Raw genomic sequence first — 21,464 nt, forward strand, 5'->3', positions numbered from 1 at the left:
AATGAAGTACATATTTTCCTTGTAAAAACATAATATTTATTGCTTTAATACATTTAAATAATTACAGATTAAAAAATAATCACAGTAATCCCTATTAAGGGCAGTGACAGGCAGTCTTATATGTCTTATTATTATATTATTTATTGCTTTAATAAATAAAAATGAATATGTACAACAAGTACATAACTTAATATAAATATATATTTTAATCAAATACGATTTTTGGTTTAGTATTTTTATCAAAAAGTTAGTTTAGATGAGACACCTTTCCTTTTAACATCAAAGCTAAGTTGTGCATAATGTTTACAAATATTTTTAACAGATGTCAGTAATGGAAGTAAATATATATTAAAAACAAAACAATCTAGAACGATAATTAAACTATAGTTAGAAGAAATACTTATTACAGTAAATAACCTGATAATTCTTCTGAAAATTAAACTAAGGCAAGAAATTAAAACAACTACCACCTAAACGATAAAGAAAAACCAGAAAAACGATGTCATTGTGGTGAAAAGCAGTTACAGTCAAATTTACCTTGAATCACTACAACTTAAAAAAAAATATGATGGCAAACTTGTATGGAAATACCATAATATTTATTATACCTCCAAATAAGACACATATTAAAAAAATTCAACAATAGACACAATATTTTGGTTTAATTTGTATTGTCAGTTATTAAAGAAGAAAAAATGGCTGTTATTATAAGACCTATTATAAAAGTGGAGCCCAAAAACATGTTTATGAATATTAAATTAAATTTAATGTTGTTTTGAGTTTTCCATGTTATCCAGCATTTCAATAAATAAATAAATAAATAATTATATCACTTAGTTCTTGGTTCTAATAAAAGCCACGTTTTGATAGTGGATCTGTTGAACTAGCTCTTGCTCTTTTAAAAACTTCTAAAATTTCACATTTGACATCTAATTTCATATATTCTGGTATTTGTTTCATTTCTTTGACGAGGGAAAGTAAGAAAAGTCTATCTTCATCATTCGATTCCTCACTTTGAAGTGCCTTCAAACGTTTTTGCTCCCCGTATTTAGCTAGAGACTCATCCGAAGAGCTTTGTCTACTGATCGGTTTTCTTCTTCTGGATCGCTTTGTCACAGGAACTTCTATGGTTTCATCAGATGGGTTATTGTCTTCGTTATCGGTATCATCATCTTGTTCTTCTCCACTGGAGTAACTTTTTCTTAATCCTGGTCGCAGGAATTGTAAGCGATCAAAATATACATACTGTTTTCTTCCAGTCAAAGCTGCGGAACTTTTCTTTTCACTTTTCCTTTTGACTAACTCCCTACAAAATGAATTTCTAAGGCTCTTCCATTTTCTTTGATAGTCTGCAGCTAAAAAACAGAAAACATACGATAACTTTGATTTTCAATATAAAATCTTGTGAAAATGGATGATGGAAGAAATACTAATGTAGGCTGAATTTATATTGCAAGTAAAATTCATAAAATTTTAGAAAAAACTGAAGGGCTAGTTTTATTCCCTAATCCTATAACACTCAGTTTAAAACGAATTGCAAACTTCACTCACAGATAAATCCATACTTAATGTTATGAAAGTGGGTTTGTTTGTTTGTTTGTGTTTACTTCACATCTCAACGGAGCGACTGACTGACCAATTTTTTTGCACAAGGATTGCTGAAGAGGTGAGAAGTAAAATAGGATACTCATTTTTCATCCCGAATTTCGAAAAATGATTATGGGAAAAAAATATATATCAACAATGAGCAACATTATTTGAAAATGAGTAGGTTTAATTGTACGTCGAAGTTTCTCGAAAACGTACAAAACATAAAGATTCATTACTGTGAACTACGTCATAGGTTTTCGATAATCAATTAAGAGTGATATGATAGATTTCCAATTTCCGGGAAGCCAACTTCACCAATCAGCAGAACCCTCCGACGGCAATTTCAGCAAACGCCTCTCAAAAATTCTATAAATTTGAATTAAAATCTGTAAATGAGGTTAAAAGCACTGTTGTGGCATTACCCAACAAACAATGTATATTAAATCCAATGCCAACATGGCTTTTAAAAAAAAAAAATTAACGTATTAGCCCCATTTTTAACAGACTTATTTAATATACATCAATGGAGCACGGCATTGTTCTAATAGCCATAAAGAAAGCTAATGTAACTCCACTTTTAAAAAATTCACAACGAAGATCTTTCCAGTTTTTGCCCTATTTCAAATCTTCCTATCTTATCAAAAATACTAGAAAAAATTGTTTCTTATAGGCTCATTAATTATATTGAGCAGAATTCTTTATTTTCAGTAAGGCAATCGGCATACCGACGTTTTCATTCCACGGAGACAGGAGTGATAAGAGTACTGTCTGACATTATAACGGCTGTAGGCTCTGGTAATCTGGTGTTGATGACTCTTATGGACATGAGTGCTGCATTTGATACTGTAGACCATAATATTTTGCTTGAACGCCTGGAGAAAACTTATGGTATCCGTGATCAAGCACATATGTGGTTCAGATCATATCTTAATGAAAAATATTATGCCGTTGTGTTCTAGGGTAAAAGTTCACTCGACTTTCAGGTGTCTACTGGAGTGCCTCAAGGGTCAGTACTCGGACCACAACTCTATCTCCAATACACTAAAGATATAGATAACATCATCAAAGAATGTGGATTGTGGTCTCACTGCTATGTAGATGATACACAGATTTATTTTTACTGCAAACCAGGCGAGAAAAGTGTGCTCGATAATTTAATTGATGGATGCATTGAAAAAAAGGAAACTGGATAGCTGAAAACAGACATTAAACCCATCAAAAACTAAACAATTATGGGTGGCTTTAGCCAGACGACAGAAATTGATTCAGGATTCAGCACTACCCGATGTAGAGAGTATCGCTTTACCCACCGTTAAACTACTGAGAGTCTTACTTAATTCTGACCATTTTCTTGACGCTCAAATTAGTAGAACGATAAGTTCATGCTTCTACCAGCTGAGACAAATTAAATGCATAAGCAAAAATTTGCTGGTTGATGCCGCCCGTCAATTAATAAATGCGTTTGTAGTGTCTAGTCGATTATTGTAATGGTATCTATGCAGGTCTACCAATGAACAAAATGACTCGCCTACAGTATGCATTAAATGCTGCAGCGAGACTTATTTTCGGAATCACTAAGTTCAGTCATATCACTCCACTACTTCGGGAACTACACTGGCTACGTTTCCCACAGAGGTGGAATACAAATTCTGTTGGTTTGTGTATAAGTCACTCCGCAACTCCGCTCCGGAGTATCTAAGGGAACTATGCATTCCAGATGAACTAGCTGACAGGCGCCTTACGCTTAGATCAGCTACGTCTACGGCGAGATAAAAAGTTATTTTACCTCTACGCAAACTAAATTCGGTGAACGCGCATTTGGGGTAGCAGGCCCTATGGCATGGAATGCTCTCCCAGCAGAGGTGCGAGGCTGTGAGAGTGAAGTGATGTTTCGGCAAAAACTTAAAACCCACTTGTTCTCTAAATCATTTGAATAAATCAGTAGCATGCCAAAATAAAATAAATTGTTTTAAATAAAAAACAAATTTAAAAGATTCAATTAAATTTATTTATCTATATAATCACTTTGTAAAGCGCCCTCAAGGTATTATATTATGAAAATTGCGCTGTATAAGTTTTCCATAATAATAATAGAACTTGTGACGTCACAGGCGGAGTAATTTCAAATTACAAAGCTTATAAAAATGGTAGCACTGATAATATGATGCAAAAAAATAATAATAATGGCTCAGTTTGATAGCCTTATTAAGAAACAAAAAATAAATAAAAACCAATAAACTTCCCCATCGGCGGGACTTACGAGTTACTAGAATGACACAGCGCCACATTTGAAATTTTTTGAGAATGACAATCTGACAGAATTACAGAGGTGTAAACAAATTTCGGACACCGTACAAAAAAAACACAATATTTTACATCTATTGCATTATGTTTTGTATGTTTAAAACATGCGCACATTATTAAAGAAAAATGTAATGTGTTTTTACCTATAATATTCTTTTCCTCTGTGGTTTTCTCCTTGAAGTCCGGGCACATCGAAATCATAATTTGCTTCCAAGCGTTATTTTTGCTTATTTTGTTTTTGTATTCCGGGCACTCAATATTCCATAACACTGGATGGGCCTCAATTTGATCTATGAAAGATTCCTTGCCCGTGTCGATAGAAAATCGATCCATTGTAATCAGAACTATATCAATAAGATTATATGAACGTTTATCGTTGGCCAAATTTTGACAGTTCGGAAACACGAGTAGAACGAACGCCGAGTGGTAGTAGACGGGTGGCAGCTAGCGGCGGCCACGGTGGCTTGTGGTTTATGTACAATTACATAGTCGATTAGGTCGGTTATTGCATGGCAGCATTTGGGCGACGCGCGCGCCACCGGTGGCGTTTTCATTTCGTTCGAAGTATTGATGCTTTGAAGCTACATATTTTTATGTTTTTTTTAAATTATTTTGTTTATTAGGGAAAACAGCAGCAATACAATATTATACGTAATCATAAAATAAAGCCCATAAATTAATCCAAAAATATAATTTTAAAAAACTAGTAAAATTATAAAATAAAGCTTAAAAAAAAATACAAATGAGATGGAAAACCATTTTAGCGAAGGGAATACAGAAGCCTAGGCGTTTAAAGGCCTTATGATTTATGATCTGTTATTGGCCTGTTTAAGTGTCCAATTTACACACTATAACATTCTGCCTTTGTGTTAACACCCATATTAATTTCCTCAACTCTTTCATGTGTTGACTTTTTGTGACGTAAAAGATCTGAAACCTTTGTAGATGGGGGAGAGATTCATCTGGCTGAATTATTTCACCTACAGGGTAACGCCTGAAAATACTTTTCATTTTTTATCCTTTTATTTATACCAGTTAGTTTTATCAACAATGTTTTCAGTAGGTATGTCCGAATTTTTGTTCATAGGCTGTTTTTTTTAATGTTTATAGAACTAACTTTGTGGAACATTGTTATATATAATAAGTTGCAACCGCAACAATAAAGGTTTCAGCTCTTTTACTTCACAAACGTCAACAGATGAAAGAATCGAGGGAGTATAGATGTTCAAAATTAGGCAGAGTGGTGAATGTTACACAGTGTGTAAGTGGCCACTTTAACCAACCAATAACAGGTCATAAGCCCTGTGGATGCCTAGACTTCTACATTTCCTTTTCTAAAATGTTCTCCACCTCTGCTGTAAGATTTTAATATTAACTGCTCAATAGGGTTGAATCAAGTCCTTGTCTTCAAAAATTTGGACAAACTCAAAACATTGTTAATTAATTATATATACCATTTTTATATTATAATTGAATTTTCAAATTTTAATGAATTGCATTCTACTTTTTTATTCAATACTTTATTAGTTTTTACTATTCATTATTTTTACGTCTACAAGAAAGTTAGTTTTCGCCATAAATATCATTAATTTTATCATGTAACAAGAACAACAGAAAAATAAGATGTTTGACCGTTTGATAAGTGATGAAATTGACGCATACGAGATACATATTTTAATTGCTTCACAAACATCTGAAAATAATTTATTTTCTGGAAATTTTCCCGCTAAAATAATTCGCGAGGAAAATGCAGATGCTCGGTTGTTTCCGTCATACATCGGCCGCTTCCGATGGTGTTCGGGTGCCTTCGCTGCCGCTCGGAAAACTTCGCGTCGCGAAAATTTGAACAGGATTCTCTAACACTTTGTTTTCAGTTTAAAAAGACGCGTCGCGTCGTACAGAAGTATCGGGTGATACGTCGTTTTTTTCTAAATCAACATTGGTAAATAATCCATGATTCATTATTATCAAATAAATTACTATTCATTTTGTTTATTACTTGTTTGGTTGTGTTAATTGTTACTTCGTGAGCATTCATAATAGCAATTTAACGACGAATGTGAACAATAATAATAAAGGCGTGTATGTAAAAAAAAAAGGTTTTTTCCAATAAGAAAGTGTGTTTTTTTATGATAGTAAGTTTTTACGTGTAAATAATTTAAAAAGGTAAGAAACTTGTCTGACTTACACATCACACACATTTTTATGATTAATAATGAATAATTATTAGATTAACTATAATAATTGAATTCAACTTTTATTTTGAATATTTCATTTGGGAATTTGAAAGTGGTGCTATAAGCAATAAAACACGTGTTATGTTTTAATTATTTTGGTATTGTAATTTAATCAATAATATTATACTTAGATACACTGTTGATTTCATTACACCAAAAACTAATTAAGATAAAAATATTTTTTGAGAGTTTAGGACGAACATAATCTTATCACATAAGTAATTATTTGCATAATTATAAATAAGTTTTACTTTTAAAAAATTATTTAAATACCTGAAGTCAGTTTGTTTCACAAAAAAAAAACAAGATTCCAGAAGAAATAATTTTTGAGTAAACATAATATTTCTAAAAACACTTTTAATGTGAGTGCTTTTTCACAATTTGGGTAATGAAGAAAAATGCATACATTTGTGAGATGATTATCAGTAGTGCAATAAAACTCAATTAGTTTATCTAAATATTGTATTTAATTTACAATATACAAGATTTTTTACTTCCATACAGCGAGGCACATTTTTTATGATGTACTTAAAAATATCTGAATTAATTGTTTTAGAAAATCTTTTAATAAATAAAAAAGTATTTGACCAACGAAGCGATACGCCTCGGATGTGGAATAGGGAAGCGATTAGTTAGGGGAGGGTTAGGCGTTTGTGGAAGGGATGCTAGTGCGAGAAATTAAGGATTGTCTATATTTTCTAATAATTATAATATTAAAAATAAAAAGATTTTTAAAAAGATTACTGTGAGGAATGTTCCTCTAAAATTTGGCGGCCAAATACATAATGTTAAAAAAATATAAGGGGGTAGAACAACCCAAGGGCTGTAAAAAAAGGCAAATGTTTTCTACAAATTGTGAACCGTTTCTGAGAAACACATTTTTAAAATTGATTTTTTGAGTTGATTTCACCATCGTCGTGTCGTCTGAAATATTTTTTTTGGGATAAACATTAACTTTTTTTTCCATTATTGGTTGAATATTAAGCATGTTATTGAAGAAAGAAAAATAACACGTGTCGTTCAGTCGGAAGTATCATTAAATCGTCACTTTTTATTGAATATTAATATTTCTCAAGAGTGCATCGGGGACGCCGACACTGATGTTTTTTTTCAGATCAGGTGTAAAGATCATGGTATTTCAAAGACTTAGGAATAAATAAGCTTTCTCATAATTTTAAAAAAAGTAGCCACTTCCCAAGTTTTTTTTTCTTTTATCCATAAAAGATCTAGGGGTTGAGTTTCTTCAATAATATACTAAATATTCAACAAATGAAAAAAAAAAAAAAATTAAAATTAATATTTATCCCAAAAAAATAAATTTTCAGACGATAGTGTTGAAATCAACTAAAAAAATATATCTCGGAAACGGTTCACAATTTATTGAACACATTTGCCTTTTTTTGCAGCCTTTGGGGTGTTTCACCCTCTACATTTTTTTTACGTTAAGTATTTGGCCACCCTTTTTTTTCTCGTGTTATAATTAGTCTCATTAAATTATTGCCGTTTATGCGTTTAATGAAATAAAAATATTAATTGAAAAGAGTATTATTAACACTGGAATATTTCATTGTCTCTGGACTGGCACCAGAACCGTAAAATTGATTAACTAACCTTCATGTAACAAAAATGATCTAAGTACGTTGTGGTTTGTGAACCAATGCAGTGCCATATGCACCATTAGTCGTGGAAAGGGACTTGTGATGATCTTGAAGGTATTTAAATAAATACAAAGTAAAAATGTGTATTTATAATATTCATAAAACATACATTTTCATACTTCGAGGAGTCTACTACTCATTGCGGGACGGAGCATATATTTTTTTATACATTCTTTTACATTTTTTTCAACGTTTTTTTATTTTAATTAAATGAGGATGAGGAAACATTAGCCACATGCGATTATCACACACGTTTAAATTTAAACATGTTACAGAATACTCCAGAATAGTCTCCATTTTTGGACGAAGTAGGAATATTGTTGCTTAACAAAGGACACAGGTAAATATTAATGCGCAGTGTTTTTAGAATTCATCCAAACAAAATAAAGGTCAGACGCGCCGTTCATTTTGGCAACAAACACTATCAGGGTCAGATTGTTAATGTGAGTTTACTTTCTTTCAAAAGGTTATTGCGTACTCCGTCACATCCCGCATTACTGATAAAACGTCTATTAGACTTTTTAAATATTAACTCCAATTATCTAACCCATTTGCTTAAAAGTAAACGTTTTTTTATTGGATTACGCATTATTTTTTCATAGAATTTATATTAAGTGAGCAATATTTTTAATTTATTGGATTTTACTGTCAGTAAATTTTACCAATAAAAATAAATATCTGGGGGCGTCCGTGTTGTAATGACTAAGACACTTGACTCTCGCTCCGAAGGTTCCGGGTTTAGGTCCCGGTGAGATCACTTAAAAAAATATGTGATTTTTCTCAAGCCTGGGTGTTCTGTGCTGTAATTCACCGCTGTAATCATGCCTTCTGGCGTGTTGTGGTGCAAAAAAAACATATCTCAATCGAAATACTGAAATTTGTCGGTTGATTTCCATTGTAAAAGCTTATTGGCTTCGACGACTTATTAGTCGTCTGTGTGATTGATATTTTTTCCAAAAAGGCCTTTTTAAAACACATTGAAATACAAATGTTATTTAAAGGCTATGAAAATAGAAATTTTTCTACTCACTACAACATAAAATTAGACATTTTTTCAATCAAGTGTTTAATTAAGAAATTGGAGAATATTTTCATGCAAAAATGATACAAAATCAACCTTAATAGGGAAATATCACGTTTTTAAAAAAATATTTTTAAAGTATTAAGTCATTTCTTTATTAATGTTATACATAGGAATCGGACCGTGGTCCCGTGGCTAGTGTCTCGGACTCACGGATCAAATGTCCGGGGTTCGAATCCCACTCTACCCCAACTTGATTCCCATTTCTAATAGTGAGTTATTTACAACTCGTTGAAAATGGCCCTCAAAATGAAATATTTGGGCAAATCGTAGGAACGCAAATATTTATTTATTAAAAAAAATATATGGTATTAATGAAAACATTTCTCCACAATATCCATATTGATTTTTAAAATACAATTAATTATTCTTAATTTATTTCACACATTTTTATCAATAATCGTAGTATGTGATATTTCCCTATTGCAATCGTGTGATTTTTTTGGCTAATTTTGTTTTATTTTGAAATTTCAATGTGTTTCCCACATTTTTTTTCTTCTTAGTATTAATGATTTTTTAAACTATGATCGAAATAATAGTCCCACATAGCCCGCCATTAAACTGTTACCGATGTAACAATTCTAAAGATCACATAATACAAACGTAGAGTCGATAGGTAGAGTAGATAAGTATCCGCGCATTGAGTATCTATTGGAGAACATAAATAATGTCGACAAACTCTTACAAAATCGTTATGGTCATGAATAATTATTATAGCCAGTACGTTTATAGATAGTGGATAGTTCATACGACTGCCAGTTTCACATTTTTATTATATTTATGGCAATATATACATATTATGACACAACAAACAGATACGTCAAGTCTTACAGTAATTAATTAATCAATTAATTTAACTGATATAATAATAATACACGACATAAAGTCAAAGCACCAGTAAATGACCACCCCCCAGCAAATGACCATTGGTTAATAAAACACAATATAATAAGAATTGTTACATGTGTCCAGTTAAAAACCTTTTAACACTAGAAACTATGACAAAAGCAGTAGGCGGACACATCTTTTGGTAAGAAACAAATCTATCAGTTTTGAACTGTGAGTTGTCAAAGGGTAATAGTGCGTCTTCCCGTTATTGTTCTGAGGTTGATAGTGTTTTTTATAAGGAAAGATGTGGTAAGTGTTTTATTTGATGCTATTTCTTATGTAATTCTTTAAATATATCCATATTCAAATGTGTTAGGGTGTTTTATAATGTTATGATGTAACTGAATCTGAGTATTATTTTTACTGGGGTAGGTAGTAGTCATTCACTGGTGATTCTGCTATTTTTTTAGAGTAATATTATTATTATTATTTTTTTTTTTTTTAAGAAATAACCCGCTAAGCCTCTATTTTGAGGCTTGTCAGCAGGTGGGATAGAGGGGATATGGAAGAAGGTAATGAAAAATACACCACAACACGCAGACCAATTGAGAAAAAAATCTTTCTTGGATTTCTTTCTTGCAACTGGCGGGAATCGAACCCGCGACGCCAGTTTTACAGATAGCCGCCTAACCAACTGCGCCACGGCGCCTGTTATAATTGTAATACTCGTATTTTAATAAAAAAAGTAAAAGTACTTGGAAAAATTAATGTGTTTTTTATTGGGTTCTTTTATTTTGTACGCTTAAATAATTAAATTTATACGTTTAATGTGGATTTCACCACAAGCTGAACCTTAAACGGTCATTTATTGGTGCTTTGACCCTAGTTTATAATAAATAAATAAAACATTGACTTTCATATTTTCTTTCTGTTCTCCATCTCTGTTGTCATTTGTTGATCTTAATGACTCCTTAGGGCATGAAATCCAGTCTTTTGTCTACAAACATTTGGAAAACTCAAAATATTGTACATTAAACCAGCTGGTACAAGAGGAAGCATAAAAATGAGAAAATTGTTTTCGTGCGTTGCCTGGTATGTTAAGTAATTTAATCAGATTAATATATTCGGAGTAATAAAGGTCTCAGCTCTTTTACGTCACTAAAATCAACAACAGGAAGAATTGAAGAAATATGTATGTTCAAACATGGGCAAAATGATGAATTAAACCAAACAATGACAGGTTATAATAAGCTTTGTAAATGCCTAGACTTCCAAATTGCCTCCTGTAAAATGTTCTACGCCTCTTTTGTAATTTATTAATCTGAATGACTCCTTAAGGGATGAAATTAATCTAGTCTTCTGTCCGCAAACATTTTGACAAACTCAAAATATTGCAGGTACATATGGTAAAATGGCGGACTAATTACTACTGGCAATATCTTACGGTCAAACCAAACATAAACTTACCTTTTCCAAATAATTATTTATAGTATAAAAACTTAAGTAGAAGAATTTGTATCTGGGATGCATGTTTTTAATAAATGGAAGAGTAGAAAAAGATATTTTTATTTATTTATTTATTTTACATAAACGGCATAAATTGCCTTTAACATATATTGAACATAAATATGAAAAAAAAAAATTAAAAAAATTAATAAAAACATAACAAATATTGAAAGGAGTATGCGAGTAACAAAGTGAATGGCGCACTATGCATGGAGTAATTGTTAATAAAAATACGTCAATAGAAGCTAAACTACCAGTGCACAACGGAGTTTTAGTCCCAACAATTATGTATGGAGGTGAAACATGGAACTGGCAGAGGTTAGGATGAAAGAAAAGTGAACGCGATCGAAATGCGATCTCTTAGTCGAACGTGTGCGAAATCAATTCAATGTATGACAGGGTTACGAATGATGAAATCAGGCGAGAGTGCAAATCTGAGACAGGTATAATTGATAAAATGCCTCTTAGATAGTTCGATCATATAGAACGAATAGACGACGAAAGAATGGTAAAACATATATATATATATGGCGAGAATGAACGGCAACGTAGGACGAAAACGACCAAGAAAAACGTGGCATGATCAGATAAATCAAAATCTTAAGTCTGGTCATGTTAAAAGTAGACATAACCGAAAGTCATGTATGACAAGGTGTATTAATGTGGAAGAAGCTAGGAATGTATGCCAGGATATTTTATTTATTTTATTTGACACTTTATATACATATACAATATATATATACATATAAGGGCGGGCATATTGCCTTAAGGCAATTTCTTCCTACCCACCCAAACCGTTCAGTTATATTCAGGATAGACGTGTGTGGCAGTCCATCCTCTCTGCCTGGCGAAATAGCGTGATGGTGGCAGTAGTAGTAGTATAATAACACTTTTAACACTCATGTAAACACTTCGATACCATTTACTATCTTTTTTAGTTTTAACTGCTTATTATATACTTTTACGGCCACGCTCTTTTCCACGAATTTTGTGTTTACTTTTAATTGTGTTGTAAAAAAAAAATCAAGTAACAAAATACTTCGAAATTCAATCGAGGAGCCAAAACATCCATATTTCATCTTCACCCGTCAGTTGTTTTCTATGAAATCTAATTTTATTTTATTCTAGTTTAAGTTAATCGTCTAGAAAATTCTTTACCTGCTTGCTAAATTACGAAACCCGCAGTTAAAATGTTAGGAATACGAGGTAATAGTGTATTATGAATGCTAAAATACCGCTCGTTGCAGACTATTACTATTTTCAATGCGTGACATCACACTTGTAGTTGCTCGGATCACCTTGTGACTTGTGGCTTCAGATTAGTGGTATAAAAATGGAAAAAAAACACTCTTGTGTAATGAACTGCAATACCTGCGTTCGTGGCTTTTAGGACATGCATCTTAAAAGGAACATAAAGGGAAATACTTAGATTTGTCGTCTTAAAATAATTAATTACGGAAAAAGTGCACACAGCGAGTAACAACTGTATGAACATGAAAAAATATTATTTATGCTTTAAATTATTTATTTGATTTATTTACAAATAAGGACCGTAATATAACCATCGAGCATTTTTTTCCTATTACCCAAACTATTTAATTACATCAAGTTTATATTTGAAGCACTAACTTTGTGGATATTCATTATAAGAAAATAAATAAAACAGCTTTGTTTACAACCACTAATTATTTATTATTTTTTTCCACCGAACAAAGCACTCAAGCTTCTTCGTCAAGGTTTACGTAACTTATGAATTAATTCCTATTTTATTTTTATCATGTTCACTAAATACTACACGTGAACCTGATAAATCAAGTATTTTTTTCCTTGCAAGGGATTAATTTGAATATGAAATCGATAAAAAAATAGTGGTTAAAAACAATGTTGTTTTATTTATTTTATCATTTAATTACACTTTGCTGACATACGTAAACGGTAATAGTAGAAAGGAAAGAAGGAAAAAAAAAACAAGTATTTATAATATTATGTGGGTGTACTTTAATTAATTATTATTGTTCGTATTATTCCCTACCCGCACCCAATGGTGCATAAGGCACTGCATTGGTACACCAATCGCAGCGTATCTCGATCATTTTTGTTAAACTAAGGTAAGATGATCAGTTTTAATCTTCAGGTCTTCAGTCTAAGGAAATGCGCTAGTGTGATAACACCCTATTGAATAAATATTTCATATTAATCCTGTCGGGAATCGAACCCGATACCTCTTGCATGGTAGGCAAATGCTTTAATAGTTATTATATTTTTTTTATATGATTTTATTTATTCTATATTATGTTATGTTTTAATTGCACGTCAACAGTGTTTTCAAGTATTTGATTTTTTTGTTAAAAAATAATGACGAAATTTGTTTTTTATTGTGTCCGATATTTCAATCCTTGTAAATAATTACCGGATTTTACCATCTTAGAAATTTATGACCCACCAGAAGTTCAAATATTTCTGCGGCTTGAATCTACAAAGGCCAATGTCTTAAATCGTAATATTACAGGAGACTAATTATATACCGATTTTGTGGCGTTGTAGTGAACTGTTTGAAAACAAATATTAATAAAAAACATCACAACACATGTATGTGTGAATAAAATAGTTAAATATAAAAGTTTTTTAATTGACATCGGCCCTCTACAAAATGGAAGCAAGAAAAATATGAAATTCTAGATCCAAGCCACATATTTATCGCACCAGTTTTATTTTTTAAACAATTGAAATTGTGACGTCTTCGAATTACCGAAAAAATGCTCACGAAGTAATTTAATTAAAATAATTTACTCTTGTTATAAATTAATTATAAATCTACTATTTAAAATGTGTTTTTTTAAATGTATTTACGTGTAAAGTTGTGAAAAGTTACATCGGAAGTTGTATAACGAAGTTGTGAAGTCGTTTATCTGGTATAAGTGGATTAGTGGATCAAGTTTATTCAAGGATTAACATGACGGAGCTTCAAGAAACCGTTGCTATTCCTGACGCCCAGGTCTCCACTAATATAACAGGTAAGTTTATTTTTTATTTTTTTTTATTTTTATTTTATTTTTTATTTAGTCTTAAAATAGTATAAACATAATAAATGAATGTTCTAATATTAGCTTATATCTAATTATTATTAAAACATATAATAATTATTAATATTTCTAAACAATATACGCACTTATAAAAAGAAAACTTCCATACAGCTAACACGAATAAGATTACTGTTTAAAAACTAACTTATCAGCTAAACACATGTATTTTTAACTGACATTTAAATGAAATAATATTTTTTTGCTCTCTTATTTCTAATGGTTTATTACGGCACTTTCATATTTAAATATTTTTTTCAACTTTAAAAGGAAACGCGGTCTGAATTTTCTTCATTCAAACGTATTCCTGTATTTTCTCCCTGGATTATGTCACTAGATCAATGATTTTTTTACGCACTATAGATATTTTTTAGCATTGGTGTCAATATCGTTTTGTTTTTTTGATAAATAGCTTATTATGTGAACCATAGAAGAAATCACAAACAATTAAGAATTACAAACGGCTTATTGTACAACAATGTTTGAGTATGTCCAAATGCTTGCAGACTGGCTGGATTTCCTCCCTAGGGAGTTATTCATATGTTAATTTATTTTAACAGAGAAGGAAAACATTTTTGAGAAGGATATATGGAAGTCTAGGCATTTACAGGGCTTACGACCTGTCATTAGCTGGTTTAAGTGGCCACTTTACACACTGTGTAACATTCATTATTCTGCCCATGTTTGAAAATCCACATTTCCTCAACTCTTCCATCTGTTGACTTTTGTGAAGTAAAAGAGCTGAAACCTTTATTGTAGGGAAGAGATTCATCTGGCTGAATTATTTCACATACTAGGCAACGTCTGAAAACAATTTTCATCCCTGTTGTAATTTGTTAATCTTAATGACTCCCGAGGGGGTGAAATCCAGTCTTTTGTCGACAAACATTTGGAGAAACTCAAATATTGTAGTAAAAATTATCGATTTTTATTTTAATGGTTTGTTTTAAAAAAAATGCAGTTTATTAATTTTATTTCATTTTACAATACGCCTAAGGAGCATTTACAAAAATAATACAGGTGAGTGCAAACATAGTAATAATAATATATAAAAAAACACACATTTTTTTAAAGACATGTAGAAAACAAAAAAGCATACTGCAATGCAAAATCCAAAGTAAAACTTTGCGTAATACAAAAAGTAAAAAATATGGATATAATGTAACATTAATGGTTAGATATAAAAATATGCTTTAAAAAACTCAATTATGAAAAAACCGTACGTTGATAAATAAATTGTAAATATATTTGTTTTAAATACAAAAAAAAATAATATAAAAGATGCATAATAAAAATATAAATTACAGCTTAATTATAAACCAGCTAGCACGTATAATTGTACAAAAAATTAAAATAAAATGTAACTACAGCTCTGTCTGTAAAACTAAACCAGAATCCTGGACATGTTTGAAATTAAATAGAGATAAATCCACCTCCCACGCTTGAGGTTCTGGGTTCAATTCCTGGCAAGGTGGAAGTGAAATATTTGTTTTTTAAGGTGGTTATACTCTGCGAGCTGTAAGACTGATCACCCACAACACCTAAACAAATAAGAACAAACTGTCACGCTGTAGAAGTAGTCAGATAAGACAGAACGCCACGCCACTCTATCTTTATATATATTACAAACCTCGCTGCATTCAAGCATCTTTTCTTCTAAATTCTAAAGCTAGGGTTTCCTAGGACAGCGGCACCCGTATCTTAACGGCCGTAGTGAACAGTGATGCGGTGGACAGCCGCCGTAACGGTGACTAGATAGTGGTTTGTTAGAAAAACGATGTTGATAACACCGTTAAAAAATAAAACCACTCTCTAGTCACCGATACGACGGCTGCCCGCCGCATCGCCGTTCACTACGGCCGTTAAGATACGGGCACCGCTGTCCTAGGAAACCCTAGCTTTACTCTCCATTTGTCTTATTTAGTAAGCATACTATGGAGTGTTTTTTAAGCGTGTTATAACTTTAAATTGAAATTAAAGACGCAAATATTTGTTAGAACGAGTCAATTTTTAAAGTGTTCGAAATTTTAGCTAGTTTTTTCCAAAAATCCGAAGTTATTTCCGAAATGGACTGCGGTATATTGGCTTCCAATGCTTCTAGAGTAATAGTTTTGTTTCTATTTCCATAGAGTACAGACCATAGACCAAGGACTTAAGAGGAAATGCGTTGCCCGACTAATTTGATAAATAGGTATTTGAACATAGTTTTTCTATCACTCTCGAAAAAGTGCGTAAAAGACATTTGCACGTCGGACCGATTATTCCTAGCTAAAATCGTCAAAATCGACAAAATCGACGTTTCGTGAACCCGATTTCCACACGCAAAACTGAATCGATTTCGTTTTTCTTTGAGAAACTATGATAATTTGAGAACGAGATCGGAATGAAATTTTTTATGTCGTACCTTTTCTGTTTTTCAAAATGGTTTAAAATACTTATACACCGTAGGTCCAAAGACGGCAGATAAAACTGGGCGGTTTTGTGGGTTTTTGGATGGTCCTAGCTCTCATAAAAACAATTTATCAAAAAAACAAAATTTCTTTTGTGTAATATTTAAATATCTAATCACTACTCGAGTGCCGTAATCTAGGGAGAAAATGCGGAAATACGTTTGTATTAAGAAAAGTTAGACCTCGTTTCCTCCTAACATAGTACCATATGAAGTAATCCAAGGGTTCCACATCACAGGATCAGGGAGGCCAATTAACGGGACCATTCCTGTAAATGATACTATCGCCTAACTTGTCACGAAGTAAATTTGTGGTTTTACTAAGACCCCTATTTGTACGTTTGGCGAACTGGTCTTGAAAGTAAATTTCTTCAATTTGCTAGTGTTGTCTAAGTATCAAGCGTTCCATTATCAATTCGAAGACAGCTGGAAGAGGTCTTAAAACTTGATGTTGCCATTAAGAATTAAATATTTAGGTGTAATGTTGTATTCAAAACTTACATTTCACCAAAACGCTAAGATGGTAATAAATAAGATTGCAAAAAAATATCAATTTTGGGAAGGATCAGAAGATTTATTGATAAGAACTCCTGCAAAACTATTTACAAAGCAATTATTGAACCACACGTTAACTACTGTAGTAGCATTTTATTTTTATCAAACAAAGAAAACATAGATAAACTAACTGTATTACAAAATAAAGCCTTTAGAATCATTTTGAAAAAAAAACAGATATACGAGGGTAAAGTCGATGGTAAATGAAATGAAATTATTAACATATAAACAAAGAATATTTTACAATACAATGATATTTGTTCATAAAATTATAAACTCTAATAAAAAAACAGAATTTTGGAAAAAATTGATCGGAACCAGCATGAACACGATCACAATACTAGAGAAAAGAACAAAATTAGACTTCCATTTAGGAAAAAGGCAAAGTCACAAAATTCAATTTTATTTAAAGCAATTAAAAAGTATTACGAAATGGAAAAAAATATTTATGAAGAAAAAAACATATCAAAATTTAAAATAATGGTCAAGACATATGTGATAAACAATTTATAAATTAAATATATTTGCAATGTTATTATTAGAACACACATAACAATATGTATGATATGTGTGCCCTACTTTAAGATTTAAATAATAATAAGAATCAACTTTTTTGTGTGTTATTTACTCTTCTTCATTATCATTACTATTATTATGGATAATTCATAATAGAAATGCCTCAAGGGCGCTTTACAAAATCATTCTATGAATATTAGTTAATAATATTTACCAAATATTTATAACTTAAGTGATTTTTCATTTACTTTCCATTTAAAAAAAAAAAACAAATTTTAATCAGTAATTAAACTGGTTTTAATTTAAGGTTTTTTTTCAATTTGGATTGTTATCCGTATAGAACGTTTAGTTGCATATTCAAATATCTTAATTTTTATTTATCAAGCTTTTTATTACAATTTTATTTTTTTAATTATTACATTAAAAAAAATCGTTTGTATTTTATTTTGTAATTTCTGTGTTTTTAATTATAAATACAAATACTCGTATGTAGCTTTAGAACAGGTACTTTTGTACATAGAGAAGCTGCTACGAAAATATATTTCCTTGAAATTTTACTAGTCAAATTGCTTTTGTCAACTACCTACTTTATACTATAGGCACATATTTTTATTTTGTTTTATTATTTTGTATTGCAAGTAAATTATTCGTACCATTTTTTGCCAATAAACGCCGTATTTCGCCACTAAAACTGAACCTGAATTTAAGTATTGCTACGTAGCGCAAATAATTGTAAAAAAAATTTGTCATCATTAGACTAGAGAGAGACACGACAAAAAAACATTCGTTACTTACTTTACAAATAGCTTCTGTCCTGAGTATATTCATCGATATATTAATTTTCTCTGTAACATATCAAAAGAAATGTTAGTAATACAATTATATTAAATACACAAACTTTCGTAAGTAAATTTTTAGTGTTTCATTTCCAGTTTATCTAGATTTTTTCAGCAAATAATATCACGAAACAAAAGTGTAATTTTTATGTTATTATTATATTCATACATTTTTAGAGATATTTTAGAGACCTGAAAATTTTGAGAGTATTTTATAGAACGCACCTTAAACTAATAAAGGCTTATTTGCTCAACTGTTTTTATGACAACCTGTTAAAATTGGTGTCAATAGTAGATACAATATATGATGTATGTACGTCTACACTGTTTTATATGCTGAAGTAAATATTATGTAGGTATTTCAATTTGATATCTTAATAAATTTTGTCTACTTAGACTGTATCATTGAATAAAAAAAATAGATTCTATTGCGAAATTTAGTGGTTTGATGTTAAAATCGATTATACTCGTATAATTATGATATGATACAAATAAGCTTATGATATAAATTATTTCATAAGTAAATATGTCTCAATTGATGCAGTTATCTCGTGAAAGAGACATTAATAAAAAATGTGTATGTAATGAGTTCTAATAATGTGCATGCTTCTTCTTTATATTATGTTGAATCCCAACTCAACACAGGGCTCTTGGCCTCATAGAGTTAGAGCCATGTTATTATTTTTGTAACATGTATCTGTGTGCAAATAAATAAATAAATAAAAAATAGTTTAGATATTTTTATCAACACGTGCATAACAAAATATAACTGTGACAGTATATTTTATAACTGTCTACAGATACACCTCGAACGAATCACAGGAAAATAAAAAAATAAGTACAACAAAATAAAAGCAAAATATAGGTATTAGAAAACAATACATCGGACTTTTTGGAAAAAAAAGGCGAAAAATTGGACCGACAAAATGAGCTACTCGTACGTGAAAACATTTTATCGGGTGTAATTTTAAGAAAACATGTATGTATTTTAATTTTTTCGAACATAATTAAAACAAACTCGTTCCAAAAAATATTTACTTTTTTCATTTGTTTTTTTTATTACCTTTTAAAAACTTCCGTTAGTTAAATGTTACCCAAGTTGACCCAATTATTTAATATGGATTAAGAATATGGGGATTAAGTTTTAAATCTTATACGGATAGAGTCTTGAACTTACAGGTACAAATTTTAAAAATTATCGTACCTGTAAAAATAAAGAATGAGGCAAAAGACAACAATAAAATATTATTTGATTTTGTTAACGTTTTGCCAATTAACAAACAGTGTCAGTATAAGATAATGACAGATCATTTCCTCGATTGCAATTTTAAATCCAAAATAAACCATCAGATCATGACCCGACAAGTATCGGCACAGCAGCTGATGGTACCACGACAGAAAAACTACTATGGTGACAGAACAATGGGTAGTGTAGTACCAAAACTGTACAATTTAATACCAGCTGAAAATCGTGAAGAAAGAAACCTAATTTCATTTAAAAAAATAGTCAAAAAATTATTAAACAGCAAGTGAAACTTAAGTGTATAAATATATTTTATTCTTTAATTATTATTAAACTATGTACTTACTTATAAATTAAAAAAAATATATAATGTAACCCGCAGACAAGCTTCGGCTTTGCGGGAACAAAAATACAATTTTGTATGTTACTTATTTGTTAAAATGAATAAAACTAATAAAAAAAAAATAATCAAAAATAAAAATCCTATCTGCGAGATGTTCAAAATAATATTTAAGAGTCCCTCTTAAAAACAGAATATGCATGAATGGTCTAATTAGTCAAACTGGCGTTATAGCGCAATAAAAATAGTAAAAATTAATTCTCATAATGATTATGATTTACGATTTGGTAACTCTTCTAATAGGAGATGACACTGCATGACATTAATTTACTTTCATTTCTCAGAGTACTACTTCAATTGCCGAATGACAGAATATGGGTGATGAATACAACGATGAACCAGAATCCCTGGCCACGTTTGACGAATAACTTTCTCATTTCTCTAACGGGAACAATAACATTAAATCAAGCTTTAATGCGACTGTACCGGGAAGTCTTTACAATATTTGTTGTATCCCGCATGAGGAACAAAATGAATTTTCCGTATTCTCGTTAAACCGATGATAAGGGCTCTGCACTAATTAAAGCGAACTTCGATAGTTTGTTACAGGAAGTACTCGTATACAGGTGTTTTTAAAACCCTGTCGCATCCAAAACCACGATGATCAGTATGAGCAAGAAGACATATTGGCACATTGAAATAAATTTTTAGAACGAATAAAATTTAAAAAAAAAAATATATTTTTAAAAACAAATTTATTAATTAATTTACACGCCCTATGGGCTTTTACATATTTTAGAAATTACATTTAAGTGCAGCAGTGAAACATGAGTATGTAAATTTAGTTAAAATTAAAGATAACATAGGAAAAGCTAAAAGATACAATAATAAGTAAAAGTCAGGAAATGTACCAACATAGGTATATGGTACATAGAAAAATATTTAAAAAATTTACATATGAAAACATACACGCATACATATACATACATATAAGTTTATACATTATTATAGAGATACATGAGAAAAAAAAATAGTAAATAAAGAAAAATATTAAGAAATTTTACACAAATTAATTTATAACCTATATTTATATAAAGACAGACAAAATATATCAACTTCACCATACTCGTTGCCTAGCCGGTGTAGTCTAGGTATTGGTGAATTGTAATAATAATTGTGACTGCCAGGAGATTCAAAAAATAACGTTAGCTGCCGAGTATTTCGAAGAGGTACTTTCAAGC

General features: G+C 30.7%; 1 protein-coding gene across 1 annotated transcript; it reads right to left on the reverse strand.

Annotated features, from left to right (window-relative positions):
• Positions 1–654: 654 nt before the first annotated feature.
• On the reverse strand, positions 655–4,349 carry LOC148279643 (uncharacterized). Its single transcript, XM_088229632.1, has 2 exons — positions 4,038–4,349; positions 655–1,355 (listed from the first exon to the last, which is right to left on the reverse strand). The coding sequence occupies exons 1-2, from the start codon at positions 4,225–4,227 to the stop codon at positions 847–849; spliced, it is 699 nt and encodes a 232-aa protein (XP_088085758.1). The 5' UTR covers positions 4,228–4,349; the 3' UTR covers positions 655–846.
• Positions 4,350–21,464: the final 17,115 nt, after the last annotated feature.

The sequence above is a fragment of the Micrasema longulum genome, unplaced genomic scaffold (assembly GCF_059751315.1).
Source record: "Micrasema longulum isolate JH-2025_06_02 unplaced genomic scaffold, ASM5975131v1 h1tg000690l, whole genome shotgun sequence".
Classification (NCBI taxonomy): domain Eukaryota; kingdom Metazoa; phylum Arthropoda; class Insecta; order Trichoptera; family Brachycentridae; genus Micrasema; species Micrasema longulum.